The 19,320-nt window shown below is 34.2% G+C and overlaps 2 protein-coding genes across 4 annotated transcripts; both read right to left on the bottom strand.

Moving 5' to 3' along the window:
* Positions 1–830: 830 nt before the first annotated feature.
* On the bottom strand, positions 831–10,706 carry LOC122578968 (vacuolar protein sorting-associated protein 52 A). 2 transcript variants are annotated; one of them, XM_043751039.1, is made up of 21 exons: positions 10,598–10,706; positions 8,900–8,971; positions 8,676–8,770; positions 8,326–8,383; positions 7,214–7,309; positions 6,893–6,994; positions 6,691–6,774; positions 6,108–6,188; positions 5,768–5,911; positions 5,584–5,675; positions 4,696–4,777; positions 4,268–4,450; positions 4,036–4,151; positions 3,898–3,956; positions 3,675–3,775; positions 3,461–3,511; positions 3,193–3,372; positions 2,976–3,110; positions 2,021–2,095; positions 1,490–1,547; positions 831–1,403 (listed from the first exon to the last, which is right to left on the bottom strand). In XM_043751039.1, the coding sequence occupies exons 2-21, from the start codon at positions 8,924–8,926 to the stop codon at positions 1,099–1,101; spliced, it is 2,124 nt and encodes a 707-aa protein (XP_043606974.1). In that variant the 5' UTR covers positions 8,927–8,971; positions 10,598–10,706; the 3' UTR covers positions 831–1,098. The 2 variants fall into 2 exon arrangements, with proteins under 2 accessions (XP_043606974.1, XP_043606975.1); XM_043751040.1 differs by having other exon boundaries at positions 8,900–8,963.
* Positions 10,707–14,472: 3,766 nt separating this feature from the next.
* LOC122579375 (RING-H2 finger protein ATL58-like) lies at positions 14,473–18,442 on the bottom strand. 2 transcript variants are annotated; one of them, XM_043751540.1, is made up of 3 exons: positions 18,121–18,442; positions 17,212–17,294; positions 14,473–14,854 (listed from the first exon to the last, which is right to left on the bottom strand). In XM_043751540.1, the coding sequence occupies exons 1-3, from the start codon at positions 18,355–18,357 to the stop codon at positions 14,584–14,586; spliced, it is 591 nt and encodes a 196-aa protein (XP_043607475.1). In that variant the 5' UTR covers positions 18,358–18,442; the 3' UTR covers positions 14,473–14,583. The 2 variants fall into 2 exon arrangements, with proteins under 2 accessions (XP_043607475.1, XP_043607476.1); XM_043751541.1 differs by having other exon boundaries at positions 18,154–18,442.
* Positions 18,443–19,320: the final 878 nt, after the last annotated feature.

Here is a 19,320-nt window from a genome sequence, read left to right as displayed (position 1 = left end):
TAAGTAGCTCGTAGGTTTAATTTGAATTCAATGCCCCATCAAAGCGTTTTTCGAGAGTCTTGGTTTCCATACATATTTGTAATTTAAGACTAGAAGTAGAATAAAATGTCGTTAAAAAAAATTAATTGTCACAATTTAATAAGTAGGAACTATATACATTTATTTACAAGTAACTTGGTGGGACAGTGGAACACATTAAAGTTTTCATTTTAGGCTCACTTCTAAACTTTCATTATAAACCTAACTTTTTAATCTTTAATTTTTTCTCATAACTAATATCTTAGTCATGTTTTTTAGCTTTTGCCTTTAACTTCATGTTTATGTTAGGGCGTTGAATGGTTTTTCTTTTTTTAGCTTTTGCATAACTTTTATAAAATTTCATCCACTTAATCTTTGACATTTAATTTTTGTCTGATCTTTGTATAGTTATCCTGATGCAAAGAATGGACAAAAAGAAACCTAATTGCAAAACCATTAACTCGCATCAGCAAAAAAAAAAAAACGCACAAGAAGAAACATTAAATTCCTTCCACCAAATTTCCTTCAATTTCATAACAGTTTACGTTACGCATAATAAAAACTGAATCCATTATAAAAATAACTCGTTTGTGATGCCTACTGCAAATCGAGATTCATAGCAAATTTGTAACCAAACGTGTAAGTAGATCACGTAAATCATTCCTCGAGAAAACAAAGAAAAGATTAAATAACTTTGTCATGCAAAAATTTATGTAGATCATAAAGAAAACATTAAATTACTCATTTAAGAGTTTAGGGGGTAATCATCGTGATATTTTGCTTTGATTTTACTATTAATTGAAAAGGTTAAATAACGGAGAAAAAAGAGGCGGTTCACTCCAACCAAACCAATACAGTTTCAGCATGAGCCCCTTATGACACAATTATCCGATCATGTCACCGCTGGTTTGGTACGTATACTTACCACAGCTATAAGAGGTCTAACTGAGATGCTGAATATTAGGATCCATAGTTAGAACTCTATAAACAAGATCCACAACATTATTTAATCAATTAAAGAAAAATGCCTGACTATATGAGCACATGGTACACTAAAATGTTACCATTGTTTATGATCTTTTAAAATGCCCTAGAGAATTTTCTGATTTCATACATTATGGATGACATGGAGACGATGTCCTTGTTGTGGGAATTTTCACCATCGACTCTTTTCCTGGAATCTGTGAGTCTTGTATAGTAAAGTAAAAGCTGTGTCAAGGCTGCTCTTAGAATCTCCATTCCACAAAGAAAGTTGCTGAACGAAGTTATTACATCATTGTGCATTAGCTCTATCGCTGTTTTCCATCTACTAGCAAAATCCTTTATGAGAGGATCAATTTCTGCCAAAGTGATTGGTTTCCCAGCTCCAGAACTCTGGTCCTCGGCTGCAGTCAAAATCATCAAAATTAGTCCACAATTTTTGACCAGCATAATCTCAAACATGAAATATAGTAAGGATTCACACACTTACAGGCTCGCGTTTTGACAAACTTGATCAGACTGCCAAAATGTTCCAACAGCAATTCTTCCTGTACATGTAAGGAAATAGGTGTTTAGTGGTTGCATGTAAAATTTTTAGAGGTAATGGAATGGACGAGGAAAACAGGTTGGGTAGTGGCTCAAAAAAGAATCAAGTGAAACCCGGCAAAAGATTTTGGTAAGAGGTGGGACTAGGCCCAATAAATAGGGCCATTCCTTTGTCTATAAGTTTTAAATTCTTGAAATTATCTAAACTGCGTCTAGATTGGAACAAATGGAGTAGCTTTAACTTAGAGAATTCCCTGTAATTGTTTTTATCTTTATCTCTTGTATCCTAGCTTCTCGCTAGTTTTGATTATTAATAGAAGTATGAATGTTCAAAAAAAAATCTAGTGTATCAAATATGATTACCAGAAATAACTGTGTTCCAATAAACTTCTAACTTTATGAGCAATAAACCTTTTACAGACTAATTACATGCAAAGCTTCATGTAAGCTTCTATATGGGTGTTAACTAACTCACCACATAAACTGCTGAGCTGTTCTTAAGAAGCTCTTCAAAATGGACCTGAATTTTGCCACCTTCTTGCCCCGCTTCCTGAAATCGAAACGACATACATCAATACTTGCACAGTTTTCAGAGTTGGATCACACAAGTGTAATTGGATTATTGAGCATATTCCTGATACACTATAAACAAACCCCCCAAACTTATCTCAGAGGTGAAAGCATGGGCAGGTGGTCAGTCGCATAACAGGTCACAATGAGTAATCGTGGTCCTGGTCATAATGCAATGCACTTTCACTTTTGTCCAAAACTTTAAGACCGTTTAAAGCTATAATAATACGATGTACTTTCACATTCATTCCAATGTATGCAGCATACTCTCACATTTTGTTCCAATATCAACAATATAAGCTTTTGTTTACTCATAAAAATATTTAAATGTATGCAAATATGCAATGTACTTTGAAAATTTTGTTTCAATGCACGCAATGTACCCCTAAAAATACCAATTTGTGCAATGTGCTCATATTTTGTTCCAAAATCAACAACGTCATGTCAACATATAAAAGTTGTCCAGTAAACAAGTATTGTATGTAGATATTGGTACAGAACTTGAAAGCATGTTGCATACATTGGCACTCTTTGGGGGATGCCACATTTGAACATAAGTGACACTTTTATTGCTTCAAACCTTTTAAGATTCTTGACAAGTAATCTGGGACAAGGAACCAAAAATGATCTATATAATTTTAATATAATGTAACTATGATAATAAATTGATAGCCAGTAGTTTTATGCATTAAAAATGCCCTTTGGGCAACTTTTTCCGTCTGAATCATATGACCCTTTCGCATTTGAAGGTTTCTTTTGGAAATTAACCTGTATCGATCCATTCATAAGTAATTTAGTTGAAATATTCTCCTCAACTAAATATATTTGGTTCTATGACGATAATAAACAAGGGTCCATACCTTCAAAACTGCAATTGTCATGTCATAGTTATTAATAAGAAAAACTGTCTGCAGTTTCGGTTTTGTGAATGTTTTGGCGAGCTTAATAAGCAAGTCATCCATGGCCATTTTCAGTCTTTCCATATTAAGATCAAGCTGAAAATTTAGCAAAAACATTAATCAATAAATCTCCATTTACATAATTAGTTAACTGAATGCATGCATTTGTATGCCTAACCTGGCCATCCCCATAGTCAGCATTCAGTTGAATAAGTGAAGCTGTAAACTCAGCAAATCGCCGCATGACATAGTGTGGATGCACATCATCCTCCCATAATGTCTTCACATTTGCATTCCGCAGACTGTTGATGTGCATGTCAAAAACCATCTTGAAACGTGGCCATAACGAAATATTCACCTGACCAAGATCATCCAAGTTAAAATGATAAGAATGCCATTAAACACAGAAATACAGATATATTTTGAAACCCCATAAGTATACCTACCTTGTCCAAGTAAGAATCAAGACATGGAATCCGTCTCCTAGACATTATGAGCTGAAAAGAGTGAAAAACAGTTCACTTATCAACAGAATACAAGTGATAGCTCACCAAAAAAAGATAAGTACAATATATATCTGGCAGTGCCCCATATCTACGACCTACGTACATATACATACAAGCACAATTCACTATTATATCAATAAACACGATCCATTACCTGGTGTTGGTGTGTTATGCGGATCATAAGCATTATACCAATTGCATCAAAGCAATTTGGAAGAACTGTACCAAAATGCTCATCCAGTACAGCAAATGGTCCTGACAAAATTAATAATGAAAATTACAGGAATCGAGACAATTGTTTATGCATTGTCACTGCTGCTAATATGCAATTGATCATCAACTTGATGGAGGTCGAATACATTTCAGAGTTTCAGTACCTGAAAATATTTCATTGAATACAGATTCTTCTCCAAAGAAATCACCGCAGAAGACATATCTGTAAAGCAAAATTAAGGTTTAAAAACATAGTGTGTGTGTGTGTAAGATAGAGATTCTTGAAAACAAATATACAGTACTCTGAAGTAGCAGTATCCATAAGCAGCTTGTGTAAGCTCCTGAAGAGGACTTCATAAGGATATTTTTTTGAGCTTGCTTCAGCGATATGTGGAATTAACGAAGGCTCGTCGATTTCCTAACACATTAGTTAATAACATAGCTTAAATGCACAGTAGCAGGAAATGAATAATATTAACTTAAAATTACTAAGAATATGTATATAAAATAATTCATAGGTGATGATATATAAACCTTAAGAATGCTTATTCTATCTCCGAGAGCGAAGATAGCAGACCGGTTTTTCAAAGGCTCCCTTCCTCTTGAAAAAAGGCTTGTGCTTCTGGTGTCAACACCAATCAGATCAGTGGGACCTGCTATATCTAGCTGAAGTTTCTCTAACGCTTGAATATATGCACGGAAATGAGCACTTAAAACCTGCCAATCATAACAATATCACATAAAACCACATAACAGACTCAATTAACACATTAATACGGTGTAAATAGACTCTATATAACTGAAGATACTACAAATTACGAAGTCCCTACATGCTAAAAAGTATAAACTTAAAAAGTTCCCTATCCACTTCAAACACATATATTAACAAAATGTAAAATTTAACATATGAATTGAGAATAATAATATTTGAAGTCTATCTAACGAGAATGAACTTATTCTACCTTGTTCATTGTATCGGTATATGCTGCCCGAACTTCATTATAAATCTCCTTCCCGTGCTCCTTGAGAAAGGACATAACATACCTGCATGATTAAGTACAGTGGGAAAAATAACTATTCATAAACTAAAGAATATTATACCTATTAAAATGCTAATTGTTATAAACAAAAAACATGTCACCCAGTCCAACTTTTCAGTCTCTCAAGGACAAAGTTGTAAATATTGCTTTCGGTAACGTATCGGCCGACCCCCAATATGCGATATATCGGATATATCGGATACCCTAAATAGTAAAGGAATTTATCTAAAATATATATGTATATATACTAACAATATATACAATTTGACATAAGTTTACATACCTTTCAATCTTAATTGCTATGTTACGAAGCAAATCTTAAATACCTTTTAATCTTAAAGTCAGAAACCCTATTTTTGGTTTTGACCCGTGTTTTTTTTTTAAGTCAACTTTTTTTTTTACCGATATTGACCGACATTTGACCAAAACGATAAGTTCAGCCGATAACCCATATTTCGTATCGGTTGAAGGCCGATATCCGATATATCGGCCGATATGGCCGATATATGCAACCTTGCTTAAGGAGCTACTCCATCTGTCACAATATAAATGTCCATGTTTCTATTTTGGGATATCCCAATATAAATGTCCACTTTCATTATCCAATCAAAAGAGTGTTTTCACATTTCATAAATTGGTATAAATGATATTTTATTGGTAGACAGCGTAATGATTACACATTTTATAAATTGAGTGTGTTTTCAAAGTGGACATTTATTTTTGGACAGATGGAGTACAACAGTTGGATTGGTACTCCACATATGATGATTGCTGGATATTCTACCAAACATGGTTGAAAGACAAACTCACTTATATTTTAACAAGATGCTCTGCTGAAGAATTTGAATATTTGTTTTAGGTTTCCTCAAAGCATGCAGCTTCTGAATCATGAACTCGAATACCTGAAAAAAGGAAAGGAGTTTTCAAAAGAAAATTACAATAAATAAACTGAAGTCAAAGAGAGAATAAAAATGGACTATATGGTCTGCTTTACCTTCGAAACTGCTTTCTGTCTAAGCCTTTCTAACTCAGGCTGCACATCCTTTAGAGCATTTGCAGTTTTAACCATGGAATCTACTTCCACAAACTTCAGCTTCTTACTCAAAATCTCAAGAGTCCTCAGGTATTCATCATTCACCTAAGATATAATAAAATAAAATTTTGGAATGAACATAAACATCAGCCAGGATGTAAAAGAAATACAATAAATCATACGATTAACGGGATACATTTTCTGGAAAAGAACAGATAAGAGAGAAATGCAGTAGAATTATGAGATAAAAACAACAGTGACAATAAGTCAATCAAGATGAGTAGAAGCCCAAAACAACTACCTCTCCATCAACAATTATATCTATCATCCTTGGTGGTACAATTATGTCTTCAACAAACTTTGCTAACTTCGATTCTGCAACCTGTGATAAATGCCAAAATACTGTAAATCATAGTGGATTAGAAAGAATCTTTAATTAATATAGACCACCCAAAGTTACAGACTCACAATATTACAGGTTGCTATATTTCCCATTATACTTGTGAATAAGTGAAATTCCAGTCATGTTTTATCTCCAGCAATTTCAGTTACAAAAAAAGAACAGTTCAAGTGGGTCAATAGCCCACCCAAAATGCACTTAGATCAATTTATATAGAACTTAAGGTTATTCGTTATTATTGAAATAATATAACTTTTGTAATCATACTTGAACATAAAATACCGGGATAAAAGTGTTCCAGTTCAACCCAAAGCAAACCTTTCCTAATCGCACCAAATAGTGCTGTGGGCCATTTTTCCTCCTCTATAACATATGCTTTAGTGCATTAAGAACATATTCCGCACTAATGACCAGTGTCCGCACAACAAATGTATCGACACTATTTAACCTCAATAAGCATTCATAAACACCATTATGACAATACCTTACGATTCTTGAGCTTCAGCCCCATATCTAAAGATTTTTCTTGAAGTATTTTTATGTCTGAACTGATCGAGCCAATCTCAACCTACCACGATAGATATGAAATAGTTTGAAGAACATAATACGAAAATTAAATGACAATTTCTATGCGATATAAAATTGTTTTAATGTTTAAAAAAGTGCAACACAATGCGATCAACTACCTGAAACCCACCAAGTAGAGTTTCCATTTGTGAAAGTATTATGTCACAATCACGAATTTGATCATGAAGGGAAACTAGATTATCACTCTCTGTTATGTACTCCTGTTGATAAAAAGACGAAGGTTACCAGAGACATCACCAGGGTTATGCAAGAAATTTAGAAGAAAAGAAAATGCCACACATATATAACTTATCATTATCATTATTGAATATGATCAGTATAATAACAAATACCCGAGCAAAAGCTGTTCTAATACATGTAAAATAGAACAAGTAATATAGATGATAAATCAAACAGATATATATAAGTTGGACACCTGCCTGAATTGAGTCCAGTTCTACTTGGCGTAGATTGTTTTCGACTCCCTTAGTATACTCCCGCAGTTTCACACCCTTAGATAGTATGTTTGCAACAACCTACATGCAACAAGTAACAACCACATTAGACAAGAATATGCCCATTACAACCTTCATAGCAAGCTAATATATGGATAATGTACATCAAAATAAGGATTTTGCCTAAAAATAAAGAATAAAGGAAAGGACTTGGTGATAATTAAAATTCACATTATTGTCAACAAACTGCCCACACACACTGACTAATAGAAATATATGAATGTTAACCAAAAGTTCCTACTGTTTTTATCTCCTATTCTCCTATTTTCACTGTAGATTAAGTGTAGCTGACCATAATGAAGCAATTATATTTATGACTTGTGTATTCACACACGCATGTACATAAATGTGAATGCACAGATACATACATTAATACGAAGTACGAAAATACAGCTCCACTAAAGGTCTATTCACGAAGGAAGAACCAAGTCAATTTATCAGCTGAAAAGGACCAATTTAATTTACTCCTGAAATAGTTATTTGACCAATTCTCTGGCGGGAAAACAGAAGTATTGGACAAGCAGTTTTTAGCTACTTTTTAGGATCAGTTAATTAACTATGTTTAGCAGACATGTTTTAAGAAGTTCTGGTAATTTATTTAGTTTTAGGTGGTTTTTTTGTTCTGTCAGATTAAGCTCTGTAACGCGAGACTTTGTCCATCTTGAATCGGCCTTAACCATCTCAATTTCAGTATCATTGTCTGTTGTTTTTCAAGAATCTATCATACGTACACACACAACTTTTGCAAAATATATATTTAAGCAAGTAGATACAGCCATGTGTGGTAAATATTATCATCCGCTAATCAATATCAACTCATGTCTTTTCAACTTTTCTAATTTAAAGAATTCCCATATCACGCAACATGGGGTGTTTAATTTCACATACTAATATCACTGCAACATGGGGTGTTTTTCTTCACTATTATATATTTCTTTACCACCTATTATACCCGTATTTCAATATTATCAATATCAATATCTATCTAATAAGTATCAACCAGGTAACTGGAAAAGCAGCCCTATAACTAAAGGTACCTCATCAGTTTTGCACTCTTCCAGCTCCTGTTGTAGCCCTTCCAATGATATATCATTGCTGAAACAAACCAACCAATGATTCAGAATAATATGCATGTATGAGTATCTACATGCAAGCACGTATGCAATTTACATGCATATGTGCGTACATATGTATATTGTTTTCATATGCGGATATACATTTTCAATTTAGAACCACTGAAGTACATATTATGTATACTGGAATACCTTCTTGCATAAAAACGACATTCAAAATCAAGCAACAAAAAGAAACTAATATTAGAAAACAATGATAAGCCCCATAACCAAATCATCTAAAGCCTGGACGGGGCCAAGGGTAAACGACTCACCTGCTTGAATCCTCTTCAATAGTTAAATCACCAACTACGGCTCCCAAACTAAAAACAGAGTTACTGGCATCCATGGTTTCATCTTCAAGTTTACGCTGAAAATACCAACATATGCATAAACACACCTCTCACAAAGAAAACAACAAAAAGAAGGTGAACCGAAAAGCTGATCCAAAAACTATTCTTCGCTCATTATATATAAACAAGTTCTGGAAAACTCTTACCAGTTCTTCTGTTGCTACCTCTGCCATTTTATTCAGTCAATACAGCAATTACAAACCAGGTTGCCTGTAGAACTAAAGCAAAACTAAGTTAACAAAATAAAAAATGAGCCACCAAAAAAACAGGAATAAAACATAGAACTATCACTATTTAAAGACAGCATTGGAACAGACTTATTTCGTAACGGTATCAATAAGGTCTCACTTCTGATGCACCTTCAATCCCATTATGCAATTGTTCTGTCAAGATCTTTATATGAGTCCATATAAGGGTTCCACTACATATTTTCATTGCAAATAACTCGGGTAACTGCTAATCAGGCTAAAGATGCATCTCCCTGATCAGTATATCATTCCGGAATATACTTTGTGGTTGGAACTTGGATATATAATGAACAAAGAAGACATGGAATATTTTAAGGCTTTTAACGGCAGATATAATGAAACTTTTGACGATCCTATGAGAGAACGTAAGGTTCTGACAAAACTGGCTTGATAAAGGACCATCATATGTCTTTGAAAAAAAAAATCTAGTACCATACAAAAAACCTACTGTTTAGCTAAATCGAACGTCTGACAAACACCCTACAATCAAAACTAGAAAAAGTGAACAGACCGGTAATATCAAAAAGAATGTTTCCAGATGATCTGATAAAACAATTAACAATCAACACAGACCTCATACCAGTATCGGAAGAAACACTGAAACAAACTTTAAGTCAAATTTTACCAAGAGGATACTAACTCACAAGAAAGGAGCCAAGGATCTCTAGTTCCTTCGTGACGAAAGATATGAGGTTGGGAACGATTTTAGGGTACATGGAAAATACATCTATCGTTTAGAATGAGAGAATAAATCTGCAGATACTGTGATACAGATATCAGTGTATTAGACTATTAGCTCATCTACCACTCAATGCATCCAATCCATCACAGCCTAGTTGAGTTGGTCTGTTTCAACTCAAAGCCTGATCAACAATCTTCTGTGAAAGTGTATTAAGGTAAGACGTTGGCTGCTAAGGTTTCCACAAATATAAGTTTGTTGCCAATCCTAGAAGAGTGGCTTACATACTCAAGTTACCCCCTAAGGCCTAAAGCCAACATAGATCATACCTTCACGTGTCTATATTTCAAAAACGCCTTAGTCGCCCACCTAATCTTCCAACTCGGGTACAAGTCACTAGCGGCATACTTAAGTAGGCATAGACGTAACAAAGATCAAAAAGCAACACGTTGATGTTATAGATTGGTTACTTAAGCGGCAGAACTGAAAATATAGAAAATTGGTAGAAAGCTCCAAGCTTGATTGGCTCATTTCCTACTTTTGATCATTGCAGTCAAAAATGTTCACTTTAACATTTATAAGCCTAATCCCTCAACCGGGTACTACATACCCACAAACGGTTCGACTAAAAAGTTAAAACCTTTAGACAACATTATACAAAAGGGCTAACACGGGCGAGGTAAAACGATTAAAGCGACACGAGGACGAGATTTAAACCGATAAACCCATGATCTCGGCTTTGTAAACAAAGATTACATAATAAAGATCTAGTTACAAGATCCACAAGATGAGATCAATACAGTAGATACAATTATTACAGCATTTTTATTATCAGTTAAATGGTGCAATTAATCAGGGAAACAACAATGATTATTATAATTATTATAATAAGTAAATCTCAAGAAATAGTGAATTACCTTGTTTTAATTGTGGATTTAATGGTGGGCAGTGATGGTCGCCGGCGCCGCCGCTGTGGTGGTGGTGGTGGTGGCAGTGACCGCAAAGAGAGGGAAATAAACGGTGAAAATCAGAGAAAGGAGAAAGGTGCTGGCCTTTTTCTTTTCTTCTCTCTTTATAGAGAAAATGTCACAAATAGTCCCCATGGTTGTTCATATTAGCATTTTGCCCCCTGTGATTTTTTTTCGTTGCTAATGGTCCCTTAGTTTTCCATTTTCATTGCAAACCATGTGAGGATATAATCGTCTTTTGACTAACTACAAGGACTATTTGTATAATTAAACCCTTTTTAATTAATATGAGTATATATTATACCTATCCTTATCTATATCTTCAAAAATCATATATACCACTAGATCAATGTAGATATATGTATCATCTTTCTCAATTCATACATTCATACATATATATATATAAAAAAAATACCTAGTATCAATTAAACAAACAAAAACTGTCCAAATGTTAAAAACCTAAGAAAATAAAAATCTTATATTCACAAACTAAAAATTTTTGGTAATGAATTCTTGTTCTTGTATGTCTTATGTGAAGCTGTGAACCACAGCCACACGCCCACACATCTCACCTTTCAATTACAATGTATGAACTATGGTTGGTGTTGACTTTTGACCAACCACTCATGGCTTGCCACATCTCCACCCAACCCGACCTTATATTTCCATCCTAATAACATTCACCAACTTCAATTTAATATACTTTTGTTGTTGTTGTTGATTAAGTCGAAAGGAGCAACGTTATCAGGTGGGCTCAATTAACAATTAAACTCGTGGTGCTCAATTAACAATTAAACTCAATCATACTATGCACAAAATATGGGATAAAAGGATAGTATGAACTGGAAGTTGTGTTTTATTTGGGCGTTCTAGTTGGAAACATTCACACCCACTACTGAAGAAATATTTTGTGGCGAGGTAAGTTTGCAATGCTGGGTTCTTGAAGCAGCAGCTTAGAATTTGATTTTTTCTATTAGTAATACTGATTTTTTTTATAAAGGAATCGTAGGTTTTGTTTTTAAGATTGGGCTTGATTAAGATAGATGTATATATGGGTTCGGGTTTTTAGAACTGAGTGGATTTTGGTGGTGGACTGGTGGTGGTGGCCGGAAGAAGGAAGATGATTGAAAGAGGGAGAAGAAGAAGAAGAAGAAGATCTTTTATGTAGATGGACATTTATACCCTCACTAACGGCCTTAAACTAACGGATGTTACTGTCAGGGACTATTAGTAATGAAAATGAAAAACCAAGGGATTGGTAGCAACGAAAAAAAAGCATAGGGCTTAAAATGCTATTATGGACAACCACAGGGACCATTTGTGACATTTTCTCCTCTTTATATATTGGTTTGGATAAATTTCTGTTTAAGAAAAAAATTTCTGAACTGGTAAGATATTATAAGCAAAATTCAAAAAACAAACTAATTTTTCGTTATACAAGACACATGTTTCTTTATTTAGTTAATTTTTATTGTACATTTTTTTTAACAACAAACTTTAAATTATTACTAGCCTATTTAAATACACCAAAAAACATTATTACCAATGTTTAAACCTTGGTTTTTTTCCCCGAAAGGCAAAGCTTTTATCACCCCATCAAATGAAAGAAAAAACATTAATCAACTTCTTTTATTACTTAGTCATGACTTTTGAATATAAATGATAATAATTATAGTTAAGAAATCTTTGGTTGAAACATAAATGGAAGCACAAAAGAACTACATTGCAATTAGATAAACATAAAATTTACTTTTTAAGTGAACCATATAACTAAAATGAAACCCAATTAACATATTCATCATTAGAAGTGATAGAGTATCACTATTTTTTTATTTACCACAATATATATATATATATATATATATATATATATATATATATATATATATATATATATATATATATATTATAACTCACTGTACACGCTAATGATGCAAGTTTGTGGTTTGATTTATCAAAATAAAATAAATGGTACCAATATCATCTCCCATTATATTATACGAAGTATTATATTACTCAAAGAAATGAAGTATCTCTTTAAAATGCTTCTAGAAGATCATGACATCATATTTGATTTTTTTTACTTTACATAATTCATCTAACCTAGAAACCAAATGTTTCATCCACGATGACAATGAGAAGGGTATATTGTTTTGGTATATGTTGGTAGGGATGAGAATTTGGACCGGAAACCCGTAACCCGTCACTGACCCACCCGTACCCGACCCGCCCGGCACCCAAACGGGCCGGTTCACGGTTCATGATACTGATGATTCACGGTTCTCGGGCCGGTCCGGGTCAGAAAACCGCGGTTTGACCCGTTAGACCCGAATATTAAAATGGGAGATTTATATTAAGTGATATTTGGAGTTTCTTATACATACTCATTCCATATATATAGATATAAAAATTATATCTATAGTAAAAAGAAAGGAGAAAAGATGAAGAACAGAGGTTTGTACAAAAATTATAAACATCATCATAAGCAAAACCTTCTGTGTTTTGAAGATCTTTCATTATTTTGAAGGCACCCTAACTGTGATGAATTTCATTACTGCTGCTGCTTATTACTGAGTCATAAAAACGTGTTGGGGGAGAAGGGTATATAAAATTGTGTGATTAATATGCGGAAGAGTGTATGTATGTAGTAAATGGTTGGTACATAGGAGATGTGAAAATATATCTTGTTTTATATCAAGATGATCTAACGGTTGTAGTTGAGTTTGGGAAATGGTGACAATAAATGTATTTTAACTTTATCAGGACCACATTCATCCACCACCCCATTACATGGTACACACTACACACATATATTCGTATGCTATATCCCTCAGACCCTCACCATAATTTATATTTTTTCATTTCTTTATCACTTTTCACCTTCTTCTTTCTTACTCTACTTCTCCACCACCAAATCCACTTGATGACACCATCTCTCTTTCTCCAAAAGAAACCAAGTTCATATATATTATAGAAATCACAGCCGAATTTTGAAGGGAAACAAATTTTTCGGGTCAAACCTGTTTAACCCGAGCCCGACCAGGTAAAACCCGGGCCCGAACCGACCCGCCCGGGAGGTTAACGGGCCGGGTCACAGTTATTGTTTTCATGCATTTTCGGGTCACGGGTCACGCCGGTTCGGGACGGGTCTTGACCCGTACACATCCCTATATGTTGGTGTGAACTTTTGGATGTACATATGGTATTACTAATTTGCAACAATGACTAGGAAACTGGTACAGCTAATGAGAGATAACAGAGGTGAACTTTTGGATGTACATACGTGGTGTTTGAAAACGTCCTTGTAGAAGGTCAAAATGTGGGAGTTTATGCTAGTCGCAACTCGAGTGAGACATGATACCTTATAAGAAGTGACATTCCATTCGTTCATAAGTTTGTATTTGAGAGGGTGGATAATGATATGAAATCTGGTCTTGCCTAGTGTTAGATATTGGCTCACATCTTCCATTGGGTCTGCGTTCAAACCACCGCTAATGGGATAACCCATCCACCAAAGATAATACACATGTACCCCTGGCTCTGATAGCAAAAAGGAATCCAAGAAATTTGTGATCTTGAACCTACACCCATCATCCGTACCACAAAGGGGCCTAGCAACAAAACCACATAACCAGATGTGGTGACCCGGTGATGCAATTTGTAGATCAAAATGATGATCAAATACACGTTATGCACCCTGTGTTTATATCGAAGCAAAAAGATGTAGGTACATGTATATTTATATTCGGTGGATGGGTTATCCGATTAATGAAAACAAAATGACAGCTTAAAAATAACAAATGTTACAATTACACAGCAAGACATGGTGATAAAGCTTTACTTCAACTTTATAATGCTAGTCCAATAAACTAACTACACTTTAACCAAAGGTTGTTACTCCATGTCCAAATAATCTGAGAGTTCTTGCCATACAACTATCGGATAACCTCGGAATCTATTGAAGACGGGCCACAATTTTCAATCCGCAGAGATGTACCCGTACTATTTTCTGCATTGGTAGATGTAGCCTCGGTTATTGCTTTTGGTTCAGTTGGAGAAGAAGCAAGAAGAGAGAGACGGCAAAGAGGGCATGTAGTGTGAGTCGAAAGCCAGCTATCAATGCATTCCACATGAAATGCATGCTTGCAAGCTGGTATCTGTTGCAGCCTATCCTCTGCCTGGTAGTCCCCAAGACATACCGAACATCTGCAAATTCAATGGAATTTAACATTCAGAACAAGTAAAACCGGTTGGAAAATGATACAGGTGGCAAAAGATGGAAGTAGGCAGGTTGGGTAAAGTGTCATGGCAGATTTTGTACGGGTCAGGCCGGATCACATAAACCACCTTTCTTCTTCAAAATATAACTTTTCATTAAGTGGTGTCAGAACTATGATTGCTAAAATTGCCTAAATTGATCTGGGAGGTTTAACAGTTAACACATTTAGAAAATTGCTTTTGGCAGGTTGGGTAACAGGTCAAAATGAGTAAAACTTTGATATGAGTCAAAATGGATTAGGTGAATCATGATTGAGACAGGTTGGATTTGACTCAAAATGCCTTGCGTCAAAAACTTTTGAACATCAAATATAACTAAATAGTATGTCAAACAATAATTACAAAAATTTATATTTTCATTATATAATTTTATTTTGTATATAAAAAATCTAACAGATTTTGTGGATTAAAAATACACTTTAGACGACACTTTACCCATGTGACCCATTTTGACCCGCTTCTTTTAAGCTACCTTATCATTATTATAACACATAACCTAAAATGCCCCCCATTCATAAGGAATTGCACAAAATATAAAGATCACCTCAAAAAATTAAACAGTTGATATTGGTGCTGGGGCTCGAAAATCACTATAACAGAAAATAATAAACACACATTTTAAGTAGTTCTTGATTTGCTCTTTCAAGTTTATGCTTGCCACAAGTTGCATGTAACTTCAAAAGACAGCATACTTAAGGAGAAAAAATCGTCAAGTAGATCTTGACATTTGAGAATTGAGATATGTTCTAGTGCCCAATATTTAGGTAGACAATTACGTGACATACTAACCGATTCATGATGTGCGAAGCTATTTTCGAAATTAGCCAATTTGGCAACAAATAGTTTTTAGATTTTTAGCGTACCACTGTAGCAGTCATTTGAAGTATCAAAGACTCAAAGCTGCTTCGAAAGAGGTTAAAGATGGTCAAATAAGGCAAAGCCTGAGCCCGGTCTTTGGCCCGTCGCGAGCCCCGGTCCTGAAAAGACCAGAAAAGACAGGATGATGAAGCCCGGTCCTGGTCCTATCTGGCCCAAAAACTACTAGTTCAAGGCCCGGTTCAAGAACTGTCCCTGAAACAGTCTCGGTCTAGCCTGGACCAGAAAAAGTAGGTAAAATTTTAACAAACGCAAGAGTACGGGACAACTGATAGGAAGATTTTTCATAGATTAAGAAGCTAAAATAAGGCTTACTAGTTTCCTTATTGCGGGCTGCAAGCATGAAATTATGTAGTGATAGAATATCGCGTACGATAAAGTAGTAAATTTCATGCTCTGTTTAGCTTAGCAGGCTTAGTTTCCATTTGGAGTACCAAAAAAGAATGTTACACAAATTGAATTTTTATATGGAATAATAGTTCAGCATTAATATTTGTTGAGTTGGCTTAAAAAACTTGTCCAGTTCAATATCTACAAAGCAATTAAAGAAACTTAATATAAGTAGCAAAAAGCCCTAAATCATAAAGATGATCAACAAGAAATTAACCAGTGTTTCCATTTGGTGGGCAGCCAATAATGCCAGATATGATAACTTTATTAGAAATGATATCCCTACTTTGTGATAGAACAATTGACATATTCAAAGCTCACGAAATCATAACGCTTATTTCCTCATAAGATAAAACACGGACCTTTACACCGTTCGTTTGATAAAAAAAAAAAAAAAGTAATCTAGCTTTGTTGCTTTGCTTATACCACCAGAGAACATGGTCTATCATTTGAGTTTGGAGGTTATGCTAGTGATAGTAGTCTCAATCACACTATAGTCTTATAAAGCAACAATTACTCACCAACAAGGAGTTGGCCTAGTGGTAAGGGAAGCACTTGGTGCCAAGTTCAATTCTCGCTTGGCACTAAAAGTAATTCCTTTAAAAACCCATTACCAATAAAGCCTAGGCCCACATGTTAAGTTTTTAGACGCGGCTTCGATCCCTCGGGGTGCCCAGATCATGTGGGGATTAGGATATAGGTATTGTACCGGCATCATATGGCTCATACGGGGTGATTCAACGGGTATCCAATTGTGGTACAGGGGCTAGGGTCCCCCCCGTTACCCTTTTTTTAAAGCAACCGTTACTCCAATCCGAACGGATAGAGGTTGCGTAATAAGAGACAAACTCATAATTCCGTTTTTTTTAAGAAACAAAGTTAAATTAATTTTCGCCAAATTTGTTGATGTTCTTCTAGTGAATTTCTCACAAAGCAAATGCATCATATTATATAGGAAAATGATTATATTATATAATTTATAAAATGAGAATACAAAATAGAAGTAAAATAATACTCACAATGTATCGGTAACAGAAAAGCTCTCCTTAAACACAATAACGGGCAGCATTTCCCTCAGTTCTTTCTTCACCCCTAACTCAACCTAAAATATAAGAAGTAAAATTCATTAAACAACTTCATAATTCACAACTTCAAAAAGCAATTAATCCATAGAAAACCATAAATTGCCTATTCCTTAGATGGAAAATGGCCATAAAAGATAAACGTAATATACTAATTATGACAAATTGGTGCACAAAAGTTTTTTCTCGCTCATAAAAAAAATGTAATGTAAATTCAGTCGGGGTAAATGTTTGGTAATGTATTAAACTTTAGTCCAAAGTCTAGTGTATGTATCGTACATAGAGCGCTTCTATCGTGTATGGTCTAATTTTAAATATTGCTACCATATGTACTCGGGGTATTTTTGGTGACATGACACATAGCGGTCAAGTCACCAAAAATGCCACCAAATACATACAATAGCAAACAATTAAAAGTTAGACACACTCAAAATGGCAACATGTTAAGTTGATTACATACCATAGATTTAGGACCATAGTCGGATACATTGCCAAATGCTTAACCAAATTTGGTTTTGTCACATTAATGAAACCCTTTAAACGGAAAATTGCCAAAGAAAGTATAACAACATAACATACCAATTTCGGATATTCGATATGTATAAATATTCTCACTCAAATAGAATTCCCAATTTTCTCACAGATTGCCAAAGAAAGTTACTAAAAACATAATATATATGCATTTCTGCAACATGGGTCAGCCAAAAGATGCAATTTTTACAAACCCCATGATGTCAAAATTCAATTTCTAAAAAAATAAAAAACTCAATCATGAAAATTTAACATAGTATTATAAATCAAGATCCATAAACAGAATAAATAATAACAGATAAATAACAGGTATACATTGGATATAGCGTTGGAAGCGGGAGAAGATACCGGCCACGGCGGCGTACGGCGGAGACGGCGGAGGCGAAGATAGAAGAGATAAAAGGAGAGTAAAAGGAGTAAAGTGAAAACAAGAGTGAAAGCAAAGGCAAAACCTCTAAAGAGCTTAACTTGAGCTGATAATGCTTTTTTCCAATTCCAACAATTTGTTGTGTTGGTTTCTGGATTGATTGTTGATGTTGTTGTACAAGACATTGGAAAGTTGTTTGATTTTTTTTTTGGTGAAATTTGGAAGCATTTCTTAGTTGATGAATGGTTGCATTTTCAGATTTTAGAAGGTAGAAAGTACGTGTAGTGAAGGGAAAGTAGTACTATAAGTCAACATCAAGTTGTATTAAGTTAATTACTTTTTCATCCATCGATATTGAAAAAATATTTAAAATAAAATAACTCCCCATGTTTTTACGATCTTAATACCATCTTCGATAGAAAATGATATTTATACCACATGTATTAATTAATTTAACACATATAAATTTTACTGACTTGTACAATATATTTTAAAAGTTGTATTGTATGTTAGATTTATTAACATTCTGGTACGATAATCATTTCTTATTTTTGATAGTGTATGAAAAAAATTGAAATGTACCCGCAAGGAAGAAAGGTTTCTGGATTGATTGTTGATCTTGTTGTACAAGACATTGGAAAGTTGTCTGATTTTTTTTATTTTTTTTTTGAAATTTGGAAGCATTTTTTAGTTGATGAATGGTTGCATTTTCAGATTTTAGAAGGTAGAAAGTATGTGTAATGAAGGGAAAGTACTATAAGTCAACATCAAGTTGTAATAAGTTAGTTACTTTTTCAACCCATCAATATTGAAAGAAAAAAAAACTCCCAATCTTTCACGGTTTTTTTTTTTTTTTTTTTTTCAATATCGTCTTTAACGGTGTATAGGGAAGTTTGAAGCTGCTTTCAGATTCCAAAAAAATTGTAATAAAATATGATCGACTTAGCTGTACTTAGGAGTTTTAAGAAGGGCTAATTAATTTTTAAAAGTATGTAACTATCTATGTTTTACTTAACATGATTTATGATATATTTTCACCTTATGAAATGATCATCGTAACAAATGTTGTTTAACATGACCTTCTGGTTTTATAAAATCTAGGTGACAATTGTTTTGTCTGGTTTTTTTTTTTTTGCTATGTAATGGAC

The sequence above is a fragment of the Erigeron canadensis genome, chromosome 8 (genome assembly GCF_010389155.1).
Source record: "Erigeron canadensis isolate Cc75 chromosome 8, C_canadensis_v1, whole genome shotgun sequence".
Lineage (NCBI taxonomy): Eukaryota > Viridiplantae > Streptophyta > Magnoliopsida > Asterales > Asteraceae > Erigeron > Erigeron canadensis.
The sequence above is the reverse complement of the archived record's forward strand: the minus strand, read 5'-3'. Positions and strand labels throughout refer to the sequence as shown.

Coding starts and splice junctions, on each gene's coding strand:
- LOC122579375 (XM_043751540.1), bottom strand. CDS start 18,357: ATGTCTTGTACAACAACATCAACAATCAATCCAGAAACCAACACAACA. Junction 17,295..18,120: donor CTTCCAACGCTATATCCAAT/GTATACCTGTTA, acceptor CTTATATTTTAG/GTTGAGTTAGGGGTGAAGAA. Junction 14,855..17,211: donor TTTTCTGTTACCGATACATT/GTGAGTATTATT, acceptor TTGAATTTGCAG/ATGTTCGGTATGTCTTGGGG.
- LOC122578968 (XM_043751039.1), bottom strand. CDS start 8,926: ATGGCAGAGGTAGCAACAGAAGAACTG. Junction 2,096..2,975: donor TGACAATTGCAGTTTTGAAG/GTATGGACCCTT, acceptor TTTCGATTTCAG/GAAGCGGGGCAAGAAGGTGG. Junction 1,548..2,020: donor ACAGCTCAGCAGTTTATGTG/GTGAGTTAGTTA, acceptor TTACATGTACAG/GAAGAATTGCTGTTGGAACA.